We start from the raw sequence: 25,279 nt of genomic DNA on the forward strand, positions 1-25,279 counted from the left end.
CTGGGAGGAGATCCCACAGGATAACATCTGCCGCCTCATCAAGCGCATGCCTAGGCATTGTAGGGAAGTCATACAGGCACGTGGAGGCCACACATTACTGAGCATCATTTCCTTGTCTTCAGGCATTTCCACTGATGTTGGATCAGCCTGTAATTTGATATCCCACTTTGATTTTGAGTATCATTCCAAATCCAGAACTCCATGGGATATTAATTTTTATTTACATTGAACATTTTTATGTTTTATTGTTCTCAACTACTGATCAGTGAGTATCCTCGTTACTTGGGTTTCCCCGAGCATGCTCGGGTGGTCTTCGAGTATTTCGGCACGCTCGGAGATTTAGTTTTTGTTGCTGTAGCTGCATGATTTGTGGCCGTAGACAGGCTGAATACATGTGGGAATTCCCTAACAAACAGGCAACCCCCACATGTATTCAGGCTGTTTAGCAGTCATAAATCATGCAGCTGCGGTGACGAAAACTAAATCTCCGAACACGCCAAAATACTCAGAGACCACTCGAGCATGCTCGGGGAAACCAGAGTAACGAGTATACTCACTCATCTCTATTTTCAATGAATTTCAGTATGCAATGAATAAAGATTTGGAACTAGAATATTTCATTCAGTGATTTCTAGGATGAGGTATTTTAGGGTTCACTTTATTTTTTTGAGCGTTGTATCTATACTTATACATATGTTATTATGCAACAGTTTCCTTAATAAAGGAAAGAAGGTGATTGTTAAATAGTAATATGCCATTGATAGTCTGCTTAAACCAATATAACATTTGTTGTGTTGATGGTATGGATCATAAAGGTGGTTTTCAAGTTTCAGAAATTTCCCCGGGTGCAGTTTATTAAAACAAACTGTACTTTACTCACCAACCCCAGTGCCAGTGCTGGGCTTCTGCCACTGCTCCTGGTGTCTGTTATTGTCTGCAGAGTTGACATCACGTCAACAGCGCTGCAGCCAATAACTGAGCTCAGCAGCTCTGCCTGACTTCATGGCATGAGCCTTTCAGAACCGCTGATCTCACTGACGGCTTCTGAAACCAGAAAATCCCACTTTAAGATGGGAGACATAAAACTTATCATTTACAGTATATCCAACTGTTAAGAAAACGTAAGCAGCCGTGGTATGCAACATGCCTCTGAATCCTTAGTCCTTATAAAGGGTAGTATAGAAAGGCAAAGCTTTATGACCAGACTTACCTTGTAAAGAGCAAATGTCCTGACACAGTAAGTGGCAAGCTCCACTGTGTCCAGCAGAGTCACTTGGATAAGGCCATATGTTTCTGTACCTCTGCTTGGCCAGTACTGGTCACATTTTATCTACAATAAATTAGCAATGTATTAGTATTATCAATGAATATAATTTCATATTTTACACTGATCAATATAAAATGCACCATCAATCCCTTTGGTGCTATACAATATGTATCAGTAAAACGATATGCATTTATCAATGATATAGGTGTAATAAAGCAGAGGAAGCTCTATTATATAACATACAGCAGGAGTGGACAAACCTTTTTTTATAATAGGATCCATTTTCTGTGGAGAGTGATTTAGGAGCTTTAAAGGCGCTTTCCCATGAACAAAAGTACATTTTAATCAATAGATCTTGGAATAATAATAACTTCCACAATTGGATATGTTAAATAAAATGTTCCCTGTGCTGAGAGAATCTTATAAATGTGCCCCTGCTGTGTACTGTGTAATGGCCGTGTCTGACCGTACAGGAACATGGTCTGATCATACCACAGCTCCTGAGCAGGGGAGGAAGGAAAAGAGAGGATCACAGCTGATTCTATTTGTGAGGTAAAACATTTCCCAGCCTGTTTATAAACAATATTTTACTTTAAAGAAAGGATTATTTGCGATCCCGTGCTGTAATGTCTGTATACTCTCTTTCTCTTCCTCCCCTGCCCAGGAGATATGGTATGATCAGACCATGTTCCTGCACGGTCAGACACGGTCATTACACAGTACACAGCAGGGGCACATTTATAAGATTATCTCAGCACAGGGACATTTTATTTAAATATCTCCAATTGTAGAAATTATTATTATCCCAAGATTTAATGATTAAAAGGAACTTTTGTTTGTGGGAAAACCATTTTAAACAGTTGTGTGAATCACAACATAACAGAATATTGAATACTAATTCTGTTTCCTCTTCTTATTAAACTATTATTGAAATGAAGTCAATGTAATTTGTCAGCACGATTTCACCCAGAAACTATTTATACTGTATGTGCATGTAGTCCTTTCAAAGAAAAGTCTAGCAATACCTTTACATGGTCAGTCTGTACCCTTCGTTACTAAGAAATCAGTGCTTGAATTGATATGCAAATGATGGGTAAAGGACTATGGTAGATCTAAAGCCTTTCTTACTCCACCTGTTCCCTGCCCAGTGCCACCTCCTCTTGACTGATTGACAGCATCTATGTTGTGACCTCAGGCAAAGGAGCCATCAGCCAGCCCATCCGGAGTCACTGGCATTGAGCATGGAATATAGCTTGAATGACACAAGCTTCACATCTACCATAGCACATAAACCTCATTTGCATATCAACTGAAACATGTATTTCTCATTAACGGATGGATGGACTGGCCACATTAAGTATTGCTGGACTTGTCTTTGAAAGAGCTATGTGTGCATATAAAAAGCTTTGGGGGTAAAATCCTGCAGACAGATTCCCTTTAACTCTACGTTTGGCATATATGGCAGAAAGATTTTCCTGATCTATACTTCTTACAAGCCCCTATACTCTTATTAGATAAGCATTTGCCAAAAATATATCCTTTTGGTATATGGTTGATCAGTATGTGTCTTTGTACATTTATGTACACTGCATTAGAAGGTAAACCACGCTTAGTTGGCATTCAAACCCGTCTGATCATTATTCTTTTCAATTATCTTTTTTATTAAATGTGATGGACATGTGCCATGCTCAGCCTCGGCTCCATTTATTGTCTATAGGGCAGCCAAAGAAAGTTGAGTAGAGTGCTTGGCAATTTCCATTAGCCGCATTGAATGAGAGTGAATGGAGCTAAGGCTGAGCATGTATACCTGCACTCCATTCATGACAAGGCTCGACAAACTATAAATCTGTTCTTTACTATAAACACGGCACTGAAAACTTACAAGGCATTTTGAACATTCTACCCAATCTACAATAAAACTCGGCTGCATAGTTACATTACTAAAAAAAAGTCAGCAACTGAATTTTGAAGATCTTTCCAGATTTCCACTAAGGTCAGTTAAGGGTCATCTATATGTTTAGCGATCACAAGTTCAGGAAATTCACGATAGATAGTTCAAAAGTTTATTGCCAGGCTGTGTAAGTGCGAGGGCATGCATTTTTTACACCTCTAAATAAGTAATGAAAAATGAATAAAACACTTTGTAAGAAAAAAAAACGGCCGCTCTAACCTAACTGTCAATTCTTTCACATGTGGCGGCGGTCATCCGAGGGACACACTGTGTTGCACATGTATTGATTTCAAGAAATTTAATTTGTTATCTGAAGTAGTCCTTATTCAGATACTGTATGTGATGCATTTGTAGGCCGAGAGGTAAAATATTCTCCTTGTAACACAAAGATCTGCACTGCAATGTTGTATCGCCTTAATTCACACTAACAGTAAGTAACATGCTAATGGCCTGTAAGAGCGTGGTGAATTTATACAAAGGCTGTTGTGTTCTGCTAGCATATATATATATAATACTAGATACGAGACCCGACCCTTTGTCAGATTCGGTGGTGGGCTTCTCCTTTTTTTATTGCGCTGGACACAAATGATAAATTCTAATGTCAGCAATTTTTCTTTCTTTGAGCCAAATCTGTTATTGTACAAAAGAACGGGGCGTGATGAAAAAATAATAATAAGTGATCATAATGAACTGATGCTGGTCTTTCAAATCAGTGTGTAATTTGGGTGGACCATACAAGATATTTAGAGGTACCATTTCAATGAAGCAGTTGAGTGTATTCTCGATCACCACTCAATTCCAACTGTACGGTGAGACAGGAGTGGGGGAGAGGTCTTTGACATGTGGCAGCCCTCCAATTTATCAAACACCTATTTGGCGAACAAGTGTTAAATGTATGTGGCTGGAACATCATTTTAAGATATAACTTAAAGAGGAAGTTCATGTGTTCAGTGTAGATGGTGAGATAGCTTCGGGTTCTTCAGTCCAACAATCGGTCCATAGGCCTCTACACACAAAAGACTAAAATTGGCTGAACTCGCTGACAATGGCCGGATTGGCAAACAGTGTAATCTGTATGGGGGCATCTGGACTCTCCTTTGACAGATGACATCTAAGTACAGAATGATCGGGTCTGTTAAGACCTGTGATAAGTCAAAGCTAAAGGAGTCTGGCAGCGGCTGTCTCATAGAGAACACAGGAGCCAAAACGAGTGAGAGAAAGCGGTCTTGTGATTGATCTAATGTATATGGGGGCCTATGCAATGTGTCTGTGGGCCTTACAAAGGTATTCCCATCTCCAAGATCCTATCCCTATATGTAGTAAGTGTAAGAATAATAGTAGCAAACACCTACACTTAGAAACGTACTATAGTTCTTCTGATTCGCTATGTTGCTTCCCACATACATTGCGGTAGCTTAAATATCCATAGTTACAACCACTAACATTTAATTAACTGTCACTATATCAGTGGCTGTAACCATGGATACCTAAGCTACTGCAGTGCACTGCATGGAGAAATCGACATTACAAATGAGAAGAACTACTTTGTAAAAAGTTGAAGTGAATACCCTCCATAAAGAACCAACATGTTTTAAAAGCTGTAGTGTTCTTAGTCCTAGTACCTGGTTTTATGTGTTTGGAGGGCCAGATATTTGTGTCCCCATTCCCCTGAATGTATCTTGCACTTAATAATTTTCTTTACGTTTTTGTCATCCCTAACTAAATCCAAAAACTAAAATGACGCCCAGCTGCTAGAAGATAAAATTTGCATCTTTATTACTGGGGGACGCATAACTTTGGAATGTAGAAGCACAGAAAAAAAAAAGAAAATCTGTTCCAGAATTAGTGGAGCAGCACAGAGCAGAGGATGTTGCATTTTGCATTGTACTATGATACCTATGATGTCCCTTGCTAATTTAGATCAAGGAAACTATGTTTGCATCTTGTGGTGAAAAAATCCAGCAGGTGAAAATGTTTTCTAACAAATGTCCTGTTTGTTCAGATGGGAGGTAAAGGCAAGCACGGACCAGGCAAGGTTTGTAAAGCGACTGAGAGGGTATCAATAAGGGAGCATATTATTTTTTGGTTTTCTTTAGTCAGTCTACACCCCCTAATTGTTCTTCCCTGGAAAAAAACATGATTGCCTAGCATATGTATTAATTAATAGTGATGAGCGAACATGCTCAAATACGGCAACTCAGAAGACCTGACTAATGTCAAAGCACTGTTAGAAATTTTCCCATGCGCTGATGTCAATTAGGTGAAATGAGTTAATTGGCTGTGAACTCCCAGGACCTTTCTGATGGCACCATGAGAACTTTCTCACGCTCACGGTGATGTCAGTCAGGTCATAGGAGTTCACAGGGAGACACTGAATAGACGCTGCTCAGTGTCTCTGCTGAATGACAGGCTGAATGACAGCTAGACCTGTCATGGGATAAATGGATTATCACCTTCTCAGCGGAAAGGTGAGGAATATTGTTGTTTGTTATTTTAATTCTCTTGCAGGAGACAATGGCGTCGGTGAAATGGGTGATATCATAAGTATGGTTTAATGTCATGATTCCCCAATGGCATGCGAACATCAGAAACACAAAAATAACAGACTAGCTCTCGGGTGATGGAAACTCAAGCTGACCGTGACCTAAATCTACCACACAACTAACAGTAGCCAGGAAGCATTCCTACGGCTGCCTAGATGCCATGCGCCAGCCGGAGAACTAACTACGCCTGGAAGAGGAAGGAACAGACCTGGCTTACCTCTAGAGAAATTCCCCAAAGATGATAGTAGCCCCCACGTATATTAACGGTGAGTTCAGAGGAAAAGACATACACAGTATGAAGGTAGATTTAGCAAAGCGAGGTCCACTTACTAGATAGAGGAAGGATACAAAAGAGGACTTCACGGTCAGCTGAAAAACCCTTTCAAAAAACCCATCCTGAAATTACTTTAAGACTCCTGTGTCAACTCATGACACAGGAGTGGCAATTTCAGTCCACAAGAGCTTCCAGTAACAGGAAATGACAAAACTGTAAACTGGACAAGAAAAACAAAACAATAAGGACAAGAGTCCACTTAGCTGATCAGCAGACTAGTAGCAGGAACATGCAACTGAATGACTCAGGTTACAATGATGACCGGCAAGGAAGTGACTGGAGAGCAAGGCTAAATAGGGAACTCCCAAAACTGATGGAAGCAGGTGAGCTGAGGCAGAAAAGCACACACAAGTCTCCAGTACCACCAGCCACCACCAGGGGAGCCAAAAAGCGGATCACAACAGTACCCCCCCCTTAAGGAGGGGGCACCGAACCCTCACAAGAACCGCCAGGGCGACCTGGATGAGCCCTATGAAAGGCACGAACCAAATCCGAGGCATGAACATCAGAGGCAGTTACCCAAGAATTATCTTACTGACCATAGCCCTTCAATTTAACCAGGTACTGGAGTCTCCGCCTGGAAATACGGGAGTCCAAGATCTTCTCTATAACGTACTCCAATTCACCCTCAACCAGCACAGGAGCAGGAGGCCCAGCAGAAGGAACCACCGGCACCTCGTATCTCCGCAACAACGACCGATGGAACACATTATGGATAGCGAAAGATGCCGGAAGGTCCAAACGAAAGGAAACAGGGTAAATAATCTCCAAAATCCTATAGGGACCGATGAACCGAGGCTTAAATTTAGGAGAAGAAACCCTCATTGGGACAAAACGGGAAGACAACCACACCAAGTCCCCAACACGAAGGCGAGGACCAACCCGACGCTGGCGGTTAGCAAACCGCTGAGTCCTCTCCTGGGACAAATTCAAATTGTCCACCACTTGTTCCCAAATCCGATACAACCGATCCACCACAGCATCTACTCCAGGACAATCCGAAGACTCCACCTGACCAGAAGAAAAACGGGGATGAAACCCCGAATTGCAAAAGAAAGGGGAAACCAAAGTGGCAGAACTGGCCCGATTATTAAGAGCAAACTCCGCCAACGGCAAAAAGGCAACCCAATCATCCTGATCCGCAGACACAAAACACCTCAAATACGTCTCCAAAGTTTGATTAGTTCGCTCCGTCTGGCCATTAGTCTGAGGATGGAAGGCAGACGAAAAAGACAAATCAATGCCCAACCTGGCACAGAATGCCCGCCAAAATCTAGAAACGAACTGGGTACCCCTATCAGAAACGATATTTTCAGGAATACCATGCAAGCGAACCACATTTTGAAAAAACAAAGGAACCAACTCAGACGAGGAAGGCAACTTCGGCAATGGCACCAAATGAACCATCTTAGAAAAACGGTCACACACCACCCAGATAACAGACATCCTCTGAGAGACAGGAAGATCAGAAATAAAGTCCATCGAGATGTGCGTCCAAGGCCTCTTCGGAATAGGCAAGGGCAACAACAACCCGCTAGCCCTAGAACAACAAGGCTTGGCCCGAGCACACACATCACAAGACTGCACAAAAACACGCACATCACGAGACAGAGATGGCCACCAGAAGGATCTAGCCACCAAATCCCTGGTACCAAAAATTCCAGGATGACCCGCCAGCGTAGAAGAATGAACCTCCGAGATGACTCTACTGGTCCAATCATCAGGAACAAACAGTCTACCAGGTGGACAGCGATCAGGTCTATCCGCCTGAAACTCTTGCAAAGCACGTCGCAGATCTGGGGAAATAGCGGATAATATCACCCCATCCTTAAGGATACCTGTAGGTTCCGAATCACCAGGGGAATCAGGCTCAAAACTCCTAGAAAGGGCATCCGCCTTCACATTCTTAGAACCTGGTAGATATGAGACCACAAAATTAAACCGAGAGAAAAACAACGACCAGCGCGCCTGTCTAGGATTCAGGCGCCTGGCAGACTCAAGATAAATCAGATTCTTGTGATCAGTCAAAACCACCACCTGATGTCTAGCACCCTCAAGCCAATGACGCCACTCCTCAAATGCCCACTTCATGGCCAAAAGCTCCCGATTACCGACATCATAATTTCTTTCGGCGGCAGAAAATTTTCGAGAAAAGAACGCACAAGGTCTCATCACTGAGCAATCGGAACTTTTCTGCGACAAAACCGCCCCCGCTCCGATCTCGGAAGCATCGACCTCAACCTGAAAGGGGAGAGAGACATCGGGCTGGCGCAACACAGGGGCAGACGAAAAGCGGCGCTTAAGTTCCCGAAAGGCCTCCACAGCGGCAGAGGACCAATTGGCAACATCAGCACCCTTCTTAGTCAAATCCGTAAGAGGCTTAGCAACACCAGAAAAAACAGTTATAAATCGACGATAAAAATTAGCAAAGCCCAAGAACTTCTGAAGACCCTTTAGAGAAGTAGGCTGCGTCCAGTCACAAATAGCCCGAACCTTGACAGGGTCCACTTACTAGATAGAGGAAGGATACAAAAGAGGACTTCATGGTCAGCTGAAAAACCCTTTCAAAAAACCCATCCTGAAATTACTTTAAGACTCCTGTGTCAACTCATGACACAGGAGTGGCAATTTCAGTCCACAAGAGCTTCCAGTAACAGGAAATGACAAAACTGTAAACTGGACAAGAAAAACAAAACAATAAGGACAAGAGTCCACTTAGCTGATCAGCAGACTAGTAGCAGGAACATGCAACTGAATGACTCAGGTTACAATGATGACCGGCAAGGAAGTGACTGGAGAGCAAGGCTAAATAGGGAACTCCCAAAACTGATGGAAGCAGGTGAGCTGAGGCAGAAAAGCACACACAAGTCTCCAGTACCACCAGCCACCACCAGGGGAGCCAAAAAGCGGATCACAACAGTTTAATTAATGTTTCTTAAAGGAGTCTGTGTCATTCTTTCAATTAAAGGACTTTATTCAGGGTGTGTGTGTTATTATACAATATGACTATGGGATTAGTAATGGGGGTGACTTAAAGATGCCTCTCCATTACTAACCTCTGGGCTTGAGGTCACCTTACAATACAAAGGTGAGTATCAACCCCCCAACTATCACCCTACTTCTAAACGCTACAGGGCAAGTGGGAAGAGTGAGGCTAAGTACCAGAATTGGCGCATCTTATAGAAGCGCCTTTTTTGGGGTGGCTGAGAGCTGATGTTTTTAGCCTGGGAGGTGGGGGGAAGCAATATAAATGGCCCCTTCCTAGGCTATTAATATCAGCCCGCAGCTGTTTACCTAGCCTTTGGTGTTTATTAATTATAGGGGGACCCTACGTCATTTTTTTGGGAGTGGGGGTCCCCATTTTAATAGCCAGTAAAGGCTAAGTATAAAGCTGTGGTTACGAAAATTATGCAGGAGCCTACACCATTTTTTTCAGAAAAATAATCTTTTAATAATTAAATAATTTTAAGTGTTTATACCTATTCTAGCTATTCCACTGTGATTTTACTGTACGAAGCAGATGAACTGGTAGCTTTTCAAAGGACATCAGTGTTTAAAAATCAGACAGCTTAGTGCTGTACGATTTTTTCTCGCACCCATTGACTTCTATTGCGGGATGCGATCTGGTTTCTGATTACAATCGCAGCATGCTGCGACATTTTTTCAGTCTGATCAAGATCTGATGTGAGCTGGAAAAAAAATTGAAGATGAACACACAATGATAGAATAACAATGGTCCCAATGCAATCCGATTTTTAATTGGATTGCATTAGTCCGATTTCCTCGCAAGAGGGAATGAGCCCTAACCGAGTGACTTCGGCTAGCTGAATATCTCGCGGCTGTTTGACATGCACATGCATGGATTACCTGTTTGTTAGGCAATCCCTGCATGTGTTGCTGTCGAACAGCCACGAGACATGCAGGATGCCGAAGTAGCCACAGGGACTTGAACATATTTTTCGAGCACATCACAGACACTCAGTTAGCACACGAGCATGCTCGGATAACTCCGAGCATGTTTGCTCATCATTATTAATTAATCACATATTATCTCTTACGACTGAAAAAAACAATAATTACATTAACAATAGCTAAATAAAATTTCTTGAGATAAAACTGGTGTTCACATTTCAGTTTCATTTCTCCGCTCCTTGGTGGCAGTCATCACACACCAACTGTGTGGGTGACCTCCCACATGCCAGAACAATGCACATTTCAGCGACTCTTATAGAATATGGAAATCAATGTCAACATAATTAACCTAAATGAATAGAAACCTTGGGTGCATTTGTAAAGCAACTTTGCAAATACAAGCACTGAAATTCTTCTGTGTAAGCAATACACATTTCTCTGCTAATGGATGCGATGTAACTTGTTTTTGTTTTTCAAAAGATATTTTTCTTCATGTATTTTCAAGGCAATGTCAGCCTTTACTGTTAACGTCATTTATAATGACATACAAGTCAGTGTATCAGTTAAATAATGCACATCCAACCAATTACAGTATTTGGATGGTAATTTTTGCTTTTGCTTTTTGAGTCTGCTGAAAAGAGTCTCAATTTTTCATTCATCATAAACTGAACCTTGGATGAAAAACAAAAATTGTGACTTTTTAGTGTAAAAGTTTTCAGAAGCAAGTGACATTTTCAAGGAAACGGAAGAGCATAAAATAGATTATATTGGGAGGGGAAAAGAACGCCTTTTTGGCTAGGGTAATTTTATTTTAAAACTCCATTGACAGAATGCCACATGTGCTCCAATGGTTTCTTCATGAGACAATATATGACAGCGAAATGAGTATTTTCACTACAATCACAGCTTATTGAGAAAAAGATTATTATTGTTATTATTACATCAATAACCATTATTTAAAGGAGATGAAAAAAGCAGGTATGGGCAAAAATGAACTGATTGGCACCTTAAGACAGTTAAAAGCTTGGCCAGGCGATGACTGCAAATACATATAATTCTTCCACTTGAACACTGACAGCTTGTCATATCAACATTGTAGTAATTTTTGTTCATGGGAAAAAAATATATTCTATTTGTAAAGTTAAAAAAGCACAGAAAATGTCAAATGGTATTATTATGTTTCCTGTTAAGAACGGCGCCGTCACAAAATGTAATTGTCAAAATGTCACTGGATTTTAATAATGAAAATATGTGTGTTTGTGTAGGTTTCTTCTACCTGTGTTCCAAAAATCAGAAATTACCCATGTGGATCAGAGAAGATTCAAACCCCTAGATTAGTTGTCATTTGTAGAGAACTTTATGGCAAATGCTCAATTCTCCTGCAGCACCCCCACTGGGGAGATGAAGTCTTGCACAATCTTCAATCAATTGATGATTCATTTAAGGGTGAATGCAGATGTCTGTGTATGGACCATGATGTATAAACTGGCCTTGGGTCTACCGACTCGAACTCAACAGCCATACATATGCTTATGAGGTTGTCAAAATCAGGTCAAGAGATGAGTGACCAGTCCAAACATCATGGTCCATAAACGGATCATGTTTTATGTATGTCAAAATGAAGCCTTATTCACATAAAGTAAAGATTCTTCAAGACTTTCCAATTTATCTAAATAATTAAAGTCTCAAATGAAAGATTGATGACTATTTTATTTTTTTTTACTGTGCACCTAAAAACTAACATGCAGGTAGTTGAAACAGAGGCAACCACCTGCCTGTTGTACACGCGCCAACTCAGAGCGGTCACTGACTGCTCCTGACAACGATTCAGCTGCTCCACATCAACAGAGCAGCTCTTCTTCTTCCAGGCTGCTCTATCGTGCATGCCAACTCCCCACAGTTAAGCAGCGGGAAACCTGCTGTCAATCAGTATGACGTCAGCAGTCAAACATCATCAATAGAACACAAGAGAAGCCACTATTCTATCGACATAATGTGAGCACAAGCTACTGAACTGCTGGCAGGAGCAATCTGTGACTACACTGTGATGGCAAAGAGCGACGCTGGGCACAAGAGGCTGATACCTGCCTGTTAGTTCTTACGCCCGTAGTAAAAAAATTAAATAGTCCTGGATAACCCCTTTAAGTGCAAGGTAAGACCTCATTATTTGGGAACGTTACTTAGGTTTTCACCACAAATTGCCTTTTGTGCAACACAGTAAAGACTATGGCAGGGAAAAATGTGAGGTCAAGAACAGCAAAATTCTAGTGAAGGCCGCAAAAACACAGTAAGATCTCTTGGTTTAGTACTTATATGACATCTATTATTCTCTGGAGAAAAGAATTACATTGAAAGGTACATGCTATGCAGAACTCAGCTCTGTTGTCTGGATTACATCCGTTTCACATTTTCAAGTAGAAATTACAGTCATCGTTATGGATGAAACAAATGTGAGTGACTGGTGCAAGATAGATAGGTAAAGGCAAAAGGAAACTGCACACATTTGCTAATCAGAATAATGACAAAGTGACCTTGTATTAGATCTGACCATTGATTGATGTGTGATGGGGTTAATGTATTCTTCAATTTTATTTTCTTTTGTCCACTTAAAAAAAGAAGGTAAATGGGTAATTACTGTTTTGATTCAATCTCATGTCCCTGTGTACGTTATTTATAAAGTCCGGTTTCAGTACCACATTTCTTGTAAAATAATAACACGGAGCTGTGACAATATGACATATTACAATCTAACTGAATTTCTTTTCTAATGATTGTCATCTACTAATGTAGTGACTTACAGTACAGACCAAAAGTTTGGACACATCTCATTTAAAGATTTTTAAGTATTTTCATGACTATGACAATTGTACATTCACACTGAAGGCATCAAAACTATGAATTAACACATGTGGAATTATATACTTAAAAAAAGTGTGAAACAACTGAAATAATGTCGTATATTCTAGATTCTTCAAAGTAGCCACCTTTTGCTTTGATGACTGCTTTGCACACTCTTGGCATTCACCGGGTAGTCACCGGGAATGGTCTTCCAACAATCTTGAAGGAGTTCCTAGAGATGCTTAGCACTTGTTGGCCCTTTTGCCTTCACTCTGCGGTCCAGCTCACACCAAACCATCTCGATCGGGTTCAGGTCTGGTGACTGTGGAGGCCACGTCATCTGGCGTAGCACCCTATCACTCTGCTTCTTGGTCAAATAGCCCTTACACAGCCTGGAGGTGTGTTTGGGGTCATTGTCCTGTTGAAAAATACATGATGGTCCAACTAAACGCAAACCGGATGGGATAGCATGCCGCTGCAAGGTGCTGTGGTAGCCATGCTGGTTCAGTATGCCTTCAGTTTTGAATAAATCCCCAACAGTGTCACCAGCAAAGCACCCCCACACCATCACACCTCCTCCTCCATGTTTCAAGGTGGGAACCAGGCATGTAGAGTCCATCCGTTCACCTTTTCTGCGTCGCACAAAGACACGTTGGTTGGAACCAAAGATCTCAAATTTTGGCTCATCAGACCAAAGAACAGATTTCCACTGGTCTAATGTCCATTCCTTGTGTTCTTTAGCCCAAACAAGTCTCTTCTGCTTGTTGCCTGTCCTTAGCAGTGGTTTCCTAGCAGCTATTTTACCATGAAGGCCTGCTGCACAAAGTCTCCTGTTAATAGTTGCTGTAGAGATGTGTCTGCTGCTAGAACTCTGTGTGGCATTGACCTGGTTTCTAATCTGAGCTGCTGTTAACCTGCCATTTCTGAGGCTGGTGACTCGGATAAACTCATCCTCAGAAGCAGAGGTGACTCTTGGTCTTCCTTTCCTGGGGCAGTACTCATGTGAGCCAGTTTATTTGTAGCGCTTGATGGTTTTTGCCACTGCACTTGAGGACACTTTCAAAATTTGCCCAATTTTTCAGACTGGCTGACCTTCATTTTTTAAAGTAATGATGGCCACTCGTTTTTATTTACTTAGCTGCTTTTTTCTTGCCATAAGACAAATTCTAAGTCTATTCAGTAGGACTATCAGTTGTGTATCCACCAGACTTCTGCACAACACAACTGATGATCCCAGCCCTATTTATGAGGCAAGAAATCCCACTTATTGAACCTGAATTGAAAACGATTCCCGGTGACTACCTCTTGAAGCTCATCAAGAGAATGCCAAGAGTGCAAAGCAGTCAACAAAGCAAAAGGTGGCTACTTTGAAGAACCTAGAATATAAGACATATTTTCAGTTGTTTCACACTTTTTTGTTAAGTATATAATTCCACATGTGTTAATTCATAGTTTTGATGCCTTCAGTGTGAATGTACAATTTTCAGAGTCATGAAAATACAGAAAAATCTTTAAATGAGAAGGTGTGTCGAAACTTTTGGTCTGTACTGTATATTGACAGAAAGATGCTAATCAGAGGTAGGGGCATGGTTGTACTAGGAGTCACGCGGAAGCTTATTATCTAGTAATAATCTGCTGATAAAACACTGATAGTAAGGGTACCGTCACACAGTGCCATTTTCATCGCTACGACGGCACGATTCGTGACGTTCTAGCGATATCGTTACGATATCGTTGTGTCTAACACGCTACTGCGATCAGACATCACGCTGAGAATCGTACGTCGTAGCAGATCGTTTGGAACTTTCTTTCGTCGCTGGATCTCCCGCTGACATCGCTGGATCGTTGTGTGTGACACCGATCCAGCGATGTGTTCGCTTGTAACCAGGGTAAACATCGGGTAACTAAGCGCAGGGCCGCGCTTAGTAACCCGATGTTTACCCTGGTTACCAGCGTAAACGTAAAAAAACCAAACAGTACATACTTACATTCCGGTGTCTGTCCTCCGGCATCTCAGCTTCTCTGCACTGTGAGCGCCTGCCGGCCGGAAAGCGAGCACAGCGGTGACGTCACCGCTCTGCTTTCCGGCTATGGTGCCTACACAGTGCAGAGAAGCAGAACGCCGGGGACAGACACCGGAATGTAAGTATGTACTGGTTTTTTTTTTTACGTTTACGCTGGTAACCAGGGTAAACATCGGGTTACTAAGCGCGGCCCTGCGCTTAGTAACCCGATGTTTACCCTGGTTACCCGGGGACTTCGGCATCGCTCCAGCGCCGTGATTGCAAAGTGTGACCGCAGTCTACGACGCTGGAGCGATAATCATACGACGCTGCGACGTCACGGATCGTGCCGTCGTAGCGATGAAAATGGCACTGTGTGACGGTACCCTAAGTGACACATAGCTGTAATCAGGATATCTTCCTCTACATTGTGTTGCTCTCAGATTACAGAGCAAAAACCTGCTGACAGATTTCCCTTATATGTAGTGTTCCTACAATATTCCTAAAACTTGCAGAATTCACTAGTAGAAGCAATGCTTCAAAAGGAGAGTATCTTTGAAAAGAAATTATAGCTATTCATGACTATTATTCTACCCAACACAAACTCTATACAGTAATCTGTATTACAATGAGATATTGTAAAGCAATATATATATTTACCCTTGACCTCTCCTCCAGTTTGGTCATCATTACAACTGTAGCACTCCGTTGTTCCCACATCATTCTCCAAAAATCTCCGAAGGTTTCTGGAAGAGGTCCTTGTGTTGCTATATAGGCATTTTGCTTTCTGTAACCATCAATGTAATTGGAGTTGATATAGTCACTTCCCGGTATGCCTGGAAGACAAGAAGGGGCACGACTGATTGTAATGATCCATATGACATCAGCTAATGAAAACAGATACTTTCCTATGGCTTTATAAAGCTATCATTGGAAATTATGAGTTTGGAAAGATTTCCTTGTAACAATATTATTTGCTGGGTTGAAAATAAAAATGCAGGTTCATTTACAAAATAAGATACCAGACATTCGGCTTATAAATATATGAAAGGCGCGGTCACCTAACTATGGCATATCAAAGCAAAATGAATAAGTACTCCTGCCTTTTCAGATCCAACTTTGTATACAAATTTAACATAATATTTGGGAGGGGAAAAAAAGTAAAGAGACTATAAGGCCATGTGCACACATTCAGTATTTGGTCTGTATTTTACTTCAGTATTTGTAAGCCAAAACCAGGAGAGGGTGATAAATCCAGAAGTGGTGACGTGTTTCTATTATACTTTTCCTCTGATTGCTCCACTCTTAATTTTATGAAAACTGAGGTAAAAAACTCACCAAATACTCAACGTATGCATGTGGCCTAAGACATATAAAGCTGGATTTACAAAATGTTCAAGCGATGACAGAAATGTTTAAGGTTCCAGTCAATTAAGGGCACAGAGGTATGCAACTGTTGCTTATTTGTCTGCTATTGTGAAAATTATTAACCTCTCAATACTGCATGTGTCAAGCTACTGTTGGTCCAAATGCCGAGCTCCATTTTTAAAATCTGACATTGGTCACTTTATGCGGCGATAAGTTATTCTGAGAATATTTCTTTGTGACACACTCTACTTTCTCATTGGTAAATTTAAGACAAAACGTTTAGCATTTTCTTAATGAAAATACAAGAAATTTGACTAAAAGGTAGGTACAAATGGCAATTTTCAAACTCTGAATGCTTATAACCTTAAATTAGTTAAACTAGATTGTCATACTACACAAAACACATAATAAAATTTGCCATATGAAATTTCTAAAACATCCTTTTATTTTGTAAGGGGGTTAGAAGGGTCAAGATTTAGCAGCATTTATTTCAAGGAAATTTACAAATCCAATTTTGTTCTGATTCAGTGTTAAGTGCCTTTGAGGGGAAAAAGTATTTGGAACACCCTCTTCCACTCCAAAAAATAAAATGATACTACAGTACTTAAAAAATGGCATCCCTCAATATATTTACTGCTGCTATCAGGAAATTTGTTCAGGTTCTTCACAAGAAATAATAAAGTGGAGCAGAATGAAAAAAAAATACAAATCTACTTTTTTTACCACTAAAATATTTCTTCAATCCCAAATTTCACAGTGGTTAATAGGAAAAGAATGACCCACAATTCACAATTTGTCTTGCAATTTCTCCTGAACATAGTAATATCCTACAGTATATACGGTGACAACCTATTGTTTGGGCACATGGCGGGCTCAGAAGTGAAGAAGCGCTATTTGATTTTTGGAGCACAAATTTCACTGGAATAGATTGCAAATATCATGTTGCATCTGCAGATGTTCAGATGTGCCTACACAGTAGTAACCCGAAGTGACCCCATTCTGGAAACTAGACCCTCTCAAAAAATGTAACTAGATGTGTATTGAGAAGTTTCAGTCCACAGGTCCTTCACAGGATTTTATTACATTTGAATGTAAGCAAAATTATCTTTTTCCAGTAAAATTTTGATTAGCTCAAAATTTGTAAAAGGAGAAAATGGATCCAAAAATGTTCCACGATTTCTCCTCAATACAGTGATTTCCCATATGTGGTCAAAAATGAATGTTTGGACGCATAGCTTGGAAAGAGAAAAGCTCTAATTAGCTTGGAATAGATTGTGGACAATATGTCGCATGTCCAGAGCTACTGAAGTGCCAAAAAAGCAGAGTCCCCCCACAAGTGACCCCATTTAGTAAGCTAAACCATTGCCATTTGCCTTTTGTGTAATCCCAGACAGACTCAGCATCGTTAAAGTGAACCTGTCAGCAGGATTTTTCTAAGTAATCTACAGGCATTGTCAGGTTGCCGTTGTTACACTGATTAAAATGATACCTGGGGTGAAGAAATCCGTCTTGTGGTTCTTGTGTAATCAGTGTTAGAAGTTATCTGTTACTGATATGCCTGTGCTCTGTGGCAGGATTGTAGGTAGAGTCTTATCTTCCTGCTCTAAGCCAGAGAAATCGAGAAAAGACCTGCCCACAGGCTGCCCCAAAGCAAAAGCATGTTCCTCATCATAGAAACAGCGAGCAAGAGAGAGATACACAGAGCGGGAGAAAGAGAGACAGCGAGAGAGAAACACAGAGAGACACATCGAGAGATACATAGAGAGACACAGAGACACACGGAGAGAGACACAGAGAAATACATAGAGAGACACATAGAGACACATGGAGAGAGACACAGAGAAATACATAGAGAGAGACACAGAGTGAGACACAGAGAGAGAACATAGACAGAAAGACAGACAGAGAAACAGACACAGAGAGAGAAAGAGAGAGAGATGCTTTGATGTTGTTGCTGACATACTCTGTGCTGCTGTGGTAGACTCTCTGGAGGGGCTGTGTATGTATGAGTGGTTGTGCTATAATGGAGAAAGACAGTCTGTGTAATAAATTCAGTTGAGATATAGCTATACCATTGCACAGCAGCCTAATGTACAGTATGTCACATTCATTTAGCAAATATATGGCCAACGCATGTTTTTGGGCATCCAAACATTGCGTTTATTTTTTAAAGCATTCTTACTTTATAGCATATTTTCTACACCTGCCTGAAACTTTTGCACAGTCCTGCAATGCTTTTTTGCAGGACAAATTATCTTTTATTTATTCATTTGTGGGGATGACGTTAGACACTAAAATTGCATTCCTTTTTAAGCTTAGGTAATAGCCAGATATGTTAGGGTACGTGCACACGCTGCAAATGGTGTGCGGATTTTTCCGCACTGATTTTGGTAAATCCGCAGGTAAACCACACTGCGGATTTACAGCGGAGTTACCGTGGATTTACGGCAGATTTTGTGCAGATTCCACCTGCGGATTCCTATTGAGGAGCAGGTGCAAACCGCTGCGGAATCCGCACAAAGAATTGACATGCTGCGGAAAATAAACCGCAGCGTTTCCGTGCGTTTTTTTCTGCAGCATGTGCACTGCGGATTTTGTTTTCCATAGGTTTACTTGGTACTGTAAACTCATGGAAAATTGCTGCAGATCCGCAGCGTCAGATCCGCAGCGTCAAATCCGCTGCGGATCCGCAGCAAAATCCGCAGCGTTTGCACATAGCCTTAGGGTAAACCAGGTGACTTGTTCGATTGATGGTTGTTAAATCATTGCTGGGTATGGATGGGTTGACAGAGAGAGGGAGGCTTCTTCCTCTATCAAACACCTTAAATGCCATTATCTATAGTATATAGATTTTTATTGGTCTCTGTATTTTTTTATCTGAAATCATGACTCAATGTCACAGACTTCTAGCAGCAGCCTAGGCATCATACTTGTACAGCATATTGACCTAGAAACTACTTCTGAATCTCACCAGTGAAATGGTGCCACTTCAGAAAAAAATCCCTCCAACACTTATCATAGAAAAACACAATAGGGCAGTTGCTAAGGGGTTAAAATATAAAGCAATTATTTGTTGTTTTTTTTTGCATATGGTTGCCCTGAAAAGTGTAATAAATTCAGTTGAGATACAGCTTTACCATTGCACAGCGGCCTAATGTATGTCACATTGACTTAGCAAACATATGGCCAACGGACGCTTTTGGGCACAAAAACATTGCGTTAATCAAGCCTAAACCCTACAAATGCTTTTCTTTTTGTACTGTACCACTTCTTTGAAGTCAGAGATATATTATTTGCTCTATTGACGGCATGTGTTGGATTTCGTTTTGTCTAACCCATGTATAAAGGTGGGAAGGAATTATGTTTCCTAATATAGGGCTTTTAGTGTCTAAGACTTGGGATTTTTGACGTCCTGTTGACCAATACGCTACGTTAGAGAGTGAACTCGATGGACTTGTGTTTTCTCTCAACCTTAAAACTATGAACCTCACCCAATGTTACTGGCTGTTCATATTTGGTGCATCCCTCATGTCACAGTAGGAAATGGTAATATATTAACTCATTGTGTCCTTCCTATTACTTAACAACACAAAAATTTGCTATGAAGATAAAACAATAATGATTTGTTGGCATGTGGTTTTACACTCTCGAATCATTTGTTCACAAACAAAACCTCAGATCGGCTCTGTTGCTTGTGTGTTATACAATCAATAGCAGGTTAGTGATTTTAGTCTATATATAATGTATAATTGGTTTGTAATAAAGATCACTACGTAAGTTATTGTAGATATAAACAATATACTTATTCCTTAATCAATAGAACGTTAAAGGAAAATCTGGAGCCATAAACAACAGTTATTCTCAAGCTGATTATTTGTGGAAATATTCCGGGCATAGGAAGACACTTTACTGGCAAAGCTGGAAATGTATTGAATTACTAAAGAAATGGAATTGAATGTTTTTGTAGCCGGAGGATGCCAGCTAGCAGGGCACTTTATCAATATTATTAGACTTTGAATTCTCTGCCCGAAGAGTTAGGCTGGAGCATCTTGTTACAAGAGCTTCTCAATGCCAGGGGCTGGAAATTCACTTTTTAGTAGAACTGGGGATTCTCCCACAACTGATGAAACATCGTAAAAGAACCATTACGCACAATATCCAAAGACGTTCGTTATTTAAGATCTTTACTATAATAATTACTAAATAATGTACAGCAGTAATGTATCACTGCAGTATGGTATCTGCTATTCAATGCTGAACGGTGGCTCAGTGGTTAGCACTGCAGCCTTGTAGAGCTGGGGTCCTGGGTTCAAATCCCACCAACAATAACATCTACAAGGAGTTTGTATGCTCTCCCCGTGTTTGCGTGGGTTTCCTCTACTAATAGGGAATTTAGACTGTGAACTGTTGGAAAATGTTTTTGCTCTATTTTTGTGCTTCTATATGTGACCACAGTGGTTATCTTGAAAAGCATATCCATAGCTATACTAATGCAGGGAGGCCAAATGTCAATGTTGCTTCAATGTATTGAATTTATATTAAAGGGGATGTCCTCTACTAGGACAGCCTTTTCTTACACTAAATGTTCGGCCCCGATAAAATAATAAAGCCTATACTCACTTTCCGTGCTGGCTCCGTTCTATTGGTGTCGGCATTCGTGGTCCCAGGGATATGATGCGGTTGAATGACATGTGATGCCCAGCGTCCAATCAGAGTTGGCGTCACTGTCCCCGCCTTCGGACAAACTAAATCCGGTCTGCAGTTGATCCCTGGCTTCCTCTTCATGTTTAGTTTGTCTGAAGATAGAGACACTGATGCCAGCACTGATTGGGGACCGGTGTCACGTGTCACAACATGGCATCACAGCCCTAGGGAGAGAGTGCTGACACCACGGGAATAGCGCCAGGTGAGTATAGGCTTTTTTTATTTTATCATGGACGAATATTTAGTTTAAGAAGGGGTTGTACTAGTAGTTGACAACCCCTTTAATAAAAATTTGAGTTCATGACAACATTTGTGGAAAGCTAATGGTGATCATTTCACATCGATGAAAAAAAAGACTGATGGCTTCATCAAAATAATTAAGCTCAGAGTGCTATAAAAATGAATTAAAGTGGTTATTAGGGTTGAGCGAAACGGATCGGACATTTTCAAAAGTCGCCGACTTTCAGCAAAGTCGGGTTTCATGAAACCCGACCCGATCCCACTGTGGGATCGGCCATGCGGTCGGCGATCTTCGCGCCAAAGTCGCGTTTCATATGACGCTTTCCCCGCCATTTTTTCAGCCAATAAAGGAGTGTGGGCAGCGTGATGACATAGGTTCCAACTTGCTTTGTGCGGCGTCACAGGGGGTAAAACCGGACGGAGGAGGGAGGGAGGGGGAGAGGGAGAGGGAGAGGGAGAGAGAGAGAGAGAAAAAAAAAAAAAAATATCACCATTGACCTGCATTGGGTTTTGTGTTTCGGTTGGCCCCCGACTTTTCACAATAGTCGGCCGATTTCAAACGATCCGACTTTCGAGACAGTCGGGTTTCACGAGACCCGACTCGATCCTAAAAAAGCAAAAGTCGCTCAACCCTAGTGGTTATCAATCCACCAGTACACGATCACTATTAATGGGCTCAAGGAGGCGAATAATTCGAAAAATGGATCCTGGACAAGAAATATCCCTCCATACCCAGCACTGTATTTATCCGACAAGGGCGTCACATGACTTTTGCAGCCAATCATAAGCCACTGATCAGCAACAGCATTAAGATTTCAGTTGAACCACTGATGGACACAGACGGAAGAGGGCCCCTGTGCAAGAACAAAATAAGGGCCCTTTGCAGCCCAATAGGTGATTATAATAAATAATTACAGCTGCTTCGGAGGTGAAAATGGGACTCCTTACCTCCTGGACCCCTGTATGGCTACACAGGTGGCACCAATGATATGTACGTCCCTGAGTTGAATGCTGATATGGATGATAACCACATTTCTCTTCCACCAGACTGGATGGATGCACACTTTGTGACTAACTACAATGCTGGAAATCAAGCATGCCTTTTACTGCAAATGGCTGCAATTTGCAATGTGGTTATTGTTTGAGGGAAGGTTTTATTTTACAAAAAATTGAAAAAGTGTCAAGTCAGCTCACCACTTCTGTGTTAGAGATAAGTATCCCAGGAGACTTCCAGAGTAGACAATCTCTGGTCTGGGTGTTGTGCATGGAGTATGTGCTGGTCTGGGATTCCAGGTCAAATAGCTCTCAAAGCTCCAAAAGGGGATGTTCTCCAGCACCAAAGGAAAGTAGTTAAAACTTAGCCTTTAGTTATATAGGATAAAACAAGTATTACTATTTTCTTTTGATGCTGGAGAACACCCCTCTATTAGACCATCGAGAGGTGTGGTTTTCTTTACATAAAAAAACAAATTCAACATGCTTTCCCCTTGAAAAACCACCTGGCCTAAACAAAAAATAGTTGAGATTTGCTGTGTAAATGTCATGTTGGACGCTGTTCAGACCAGGTCGTCCGACAGACAGCGGTAATTCCGCTTTTGTCCACTATGCGCTCATTGGCGTCGGCTAGATTTTATCTAGCTGGTCTGGGGTTAATTTACCTGGTGCTCGGATTGGAAGCTGGGCCATGCCCACTGCCTTTAAATAGTTCTCCTGAACATTGGGCGTCGCCGATTATAGCTTCTGTCTTGTGCGTGGTTATCTCGGTCTGGAGTGGTGAGCTAAGTAGTTGGAGTATTGTTGCTGGTGGTGTATTTCCCTTTGTCTTATTTTCTCCTTCCCATATTTGTATTTGTTTTGCCCTTTGCATTTATAGTGTATTCCTGAGTGACTGCGGCGTGGTGCTTATTTTTCCGTTATCCTTGTCTGTGCTAACTGTGGGTATTGGAGTGTGGTCTCTTCACTGGTGGGGGGGTGGTGGTTTCAGCCTAGGGTTGAAACAGGAGATAGGGCGAGGGTGGAGGCCCAGACATGCACACCATCAGTGTAAACTCTGGGAGAGGGTCAGTCAGGGTTTCCCTAGTCTGAGGGAAATCGCAGGGGCCCGGGTTATTAGCTCTTTCCTACCTAGGTCTCCCGTGACATTATAATCGGCAAACATTATTTCCATGGATCCCATGATTTCCATAACCCGCCAGTTGGAGGCACTGTCCCTACAGGTCACTGAGTTGAGGGGGGCAGTGCAGCAACAGGGACTAGCAGTATCTAATGTGCAAGGCGGAGTTACAGGTAAAATTGCTGAGCCTAAGTTTCCTTTGCCTGAAAAGTTTGCTGGGGAACGAAGTAAATTTGTTTCTTTTCGTGAAGCTTGCAAACTGTATTTCCGTATGTGCCCGATCTCCTCCGGTAATGAGGCTCAGCGTGTGGGCCTGGTGTTGTCATTATTAAGCGGGGATCCCCAAGCATGGGTGTTTTCTTTGCCGTCTGATTCTGCTACATTTAACTCAGTGGAGAGTTTTTTTTCTGCTCTAGGACACATTTACGACGATCCGGACAGAATGGCTCTAGCAGAATCTAAGATACGCACTATTCGCCAGGGGGAGCGTGTTGCAGAGGATTACCGTTCTGAATTTCACCGCTGGGCGGTCGACACTCAGTGGAATGATCCCGCGCTGCGGAGTCACTTTATTCATGGAGTTTCTGATAGGGTTAAAAAAGCCCTCCTGATGTACGAGACTCCTGCTTCACTAGATTCCGCTATGAGTCTTGTTGTTCGCATTGATCGTCGTTTGCATCAGGGGGATCATGAGATGCCGCCTGTGGGAGAAGGTTTAGGTTCACGTGAGGTTGCTGCAGGTGAGCCCACGGAACCTATGCAAATCGCAGGGGTATCACATGTTAAGCATCGAGCCCCTGTACTCAGGAAGCAGAGAGCCTGTTTTACTGCGGTAAAACTGGTCATTTTATTAATATCTGTCCTCTGCTGTCAAAGAAAAACGCAACGGCGGAAAACTTCTAAGCTCAGAGGGTGTGGAGGAGTCCAATCTGAGCTTATGTATATCCTCCATGATGGTTTCTCAGTGCATGCTCCCTGCCAAAGTTATTGTCGCTGGCAGAGAGCTGCCAATCACTGTTTTTGTGGATAGTGGTTCTGCCACAAATCTCATTGATGAGGAGTTTGCGCACACTGCTGGTTTTAGGATCGAAAAACTGCCTCATCCTATCCGCGTGGTCACCATCAATTCTGCTCCTCTCCCACAGGGGGAGATTACTGAGTTTGTGGCTGAGGTTAAACTCCACATTGGGGTTCTTCATTTGGAGCAGGTTACATGTAAGGTGCTCAAGAGTCTTCCGGCACAATTGGTTCTGGGTTTTCCATGGTTGTCTACACACAACCCGGTTATTGACTGGAAAACTCAGGACATAATTCAGTGGAGTGATTTCTGTCAGGAGAATTGCTTGGCCACATGTGTTTCTGCTGTGACTTCAAGCGTTCTTGAGTCACTTCTGGATTTTGTGGATGTGTTCTCTGAGAAGGGTTGTTCAGAGTTGCCACCACATCGCTCCCATGACTGTACTATCAGGTTTAAACCAGGGGCCAAATTGCCTAAAGCAAGGATGTTTAACATCTCCAGTCCGGAGAGACAAGCGCTAAAGGATTACATTGCTGAAAGTTTGAGCAAAGGGCACATCAGGCCTTCATCCTCACCAGTGGCAGCAGGGTTCTTCTTCATTAAGAAGAAAGATGGTGGGCTACGGCCGTGTCTGGATTTCAGGGAGTTAAACCAGATTACGGTTCGTGATCCATACCCTATGCCATTGATTCCGGATTTGTTCAACCAGGTGGCAGGTGCTAAGTGGTTTACCAAGCTTGACCTCAGGGGGCGTACAACCTCATAAGAGTCCGTCAAGGTGATGAGTGGAAGATGGCTTTTAATACCCCTGAGGGTCATTTTGAAAATTTGGTGATGCCATTTGGGTTGACAAACTCACCTGCAGTGTTTCAACATTTCAAAAATGATGTGTTCTCGCATGTTTTGGGGAAATTCGTTATTGTGTACCTAGATGACATCCTCATATATTCTTTCGACCGTGATACTCATTTAGATCATGTCAGGCAGG

General features: G+C 41.9%; 1 protein-coding gene across 26 annotated transcripts in view; it reads right to left on the reverse strand.

The window, feature by feature from the left end:
- PTPRD (protein tyrosine phosphatase receptor type D) overlaps positions 1-25,279 on the reverse strand; it is a 2,959,440-nt gene that overhangs the window by 49,622 nt on the left and 2,884,539 nt on the right. For all 26 annotated transcript variants that reach the window (XM_077249189.1, XM_077249205.1, XM_077249204.1 and 23 more), the window contains 2 exons: positions 15,509-15,684; positions 1,211-1,330 (listed from right to left, as the gene is read on the reverse strand). In XM_077249189.1, the coding sequence (XP_077105304.1) occupies positions 1,211-1,330; positions 15,509-15,684 (296 nt within the window). The remainder of the gene's footprint in view (positions 1-1,210; positions 1,331-15,508; positions 15,685-25,279) is intronic.

The sequence above is a fragment of the Ranitomeya variabilis genome, chromosome 1, assembly GCF_051348905.1.
Source record: "Ranitomeya variabilis isolate aRanVar5 chromosome 1, aRanVar5.hap1, whole genome shotgun sequence".
Classification (NCBI taxonomy): domain Eukaryota; kingdom Metazoa; phylum Chordata; class Amphibia; order Anura; family Dendrobatidae; genus Ranitomeya; species Ranitomeya variabilis.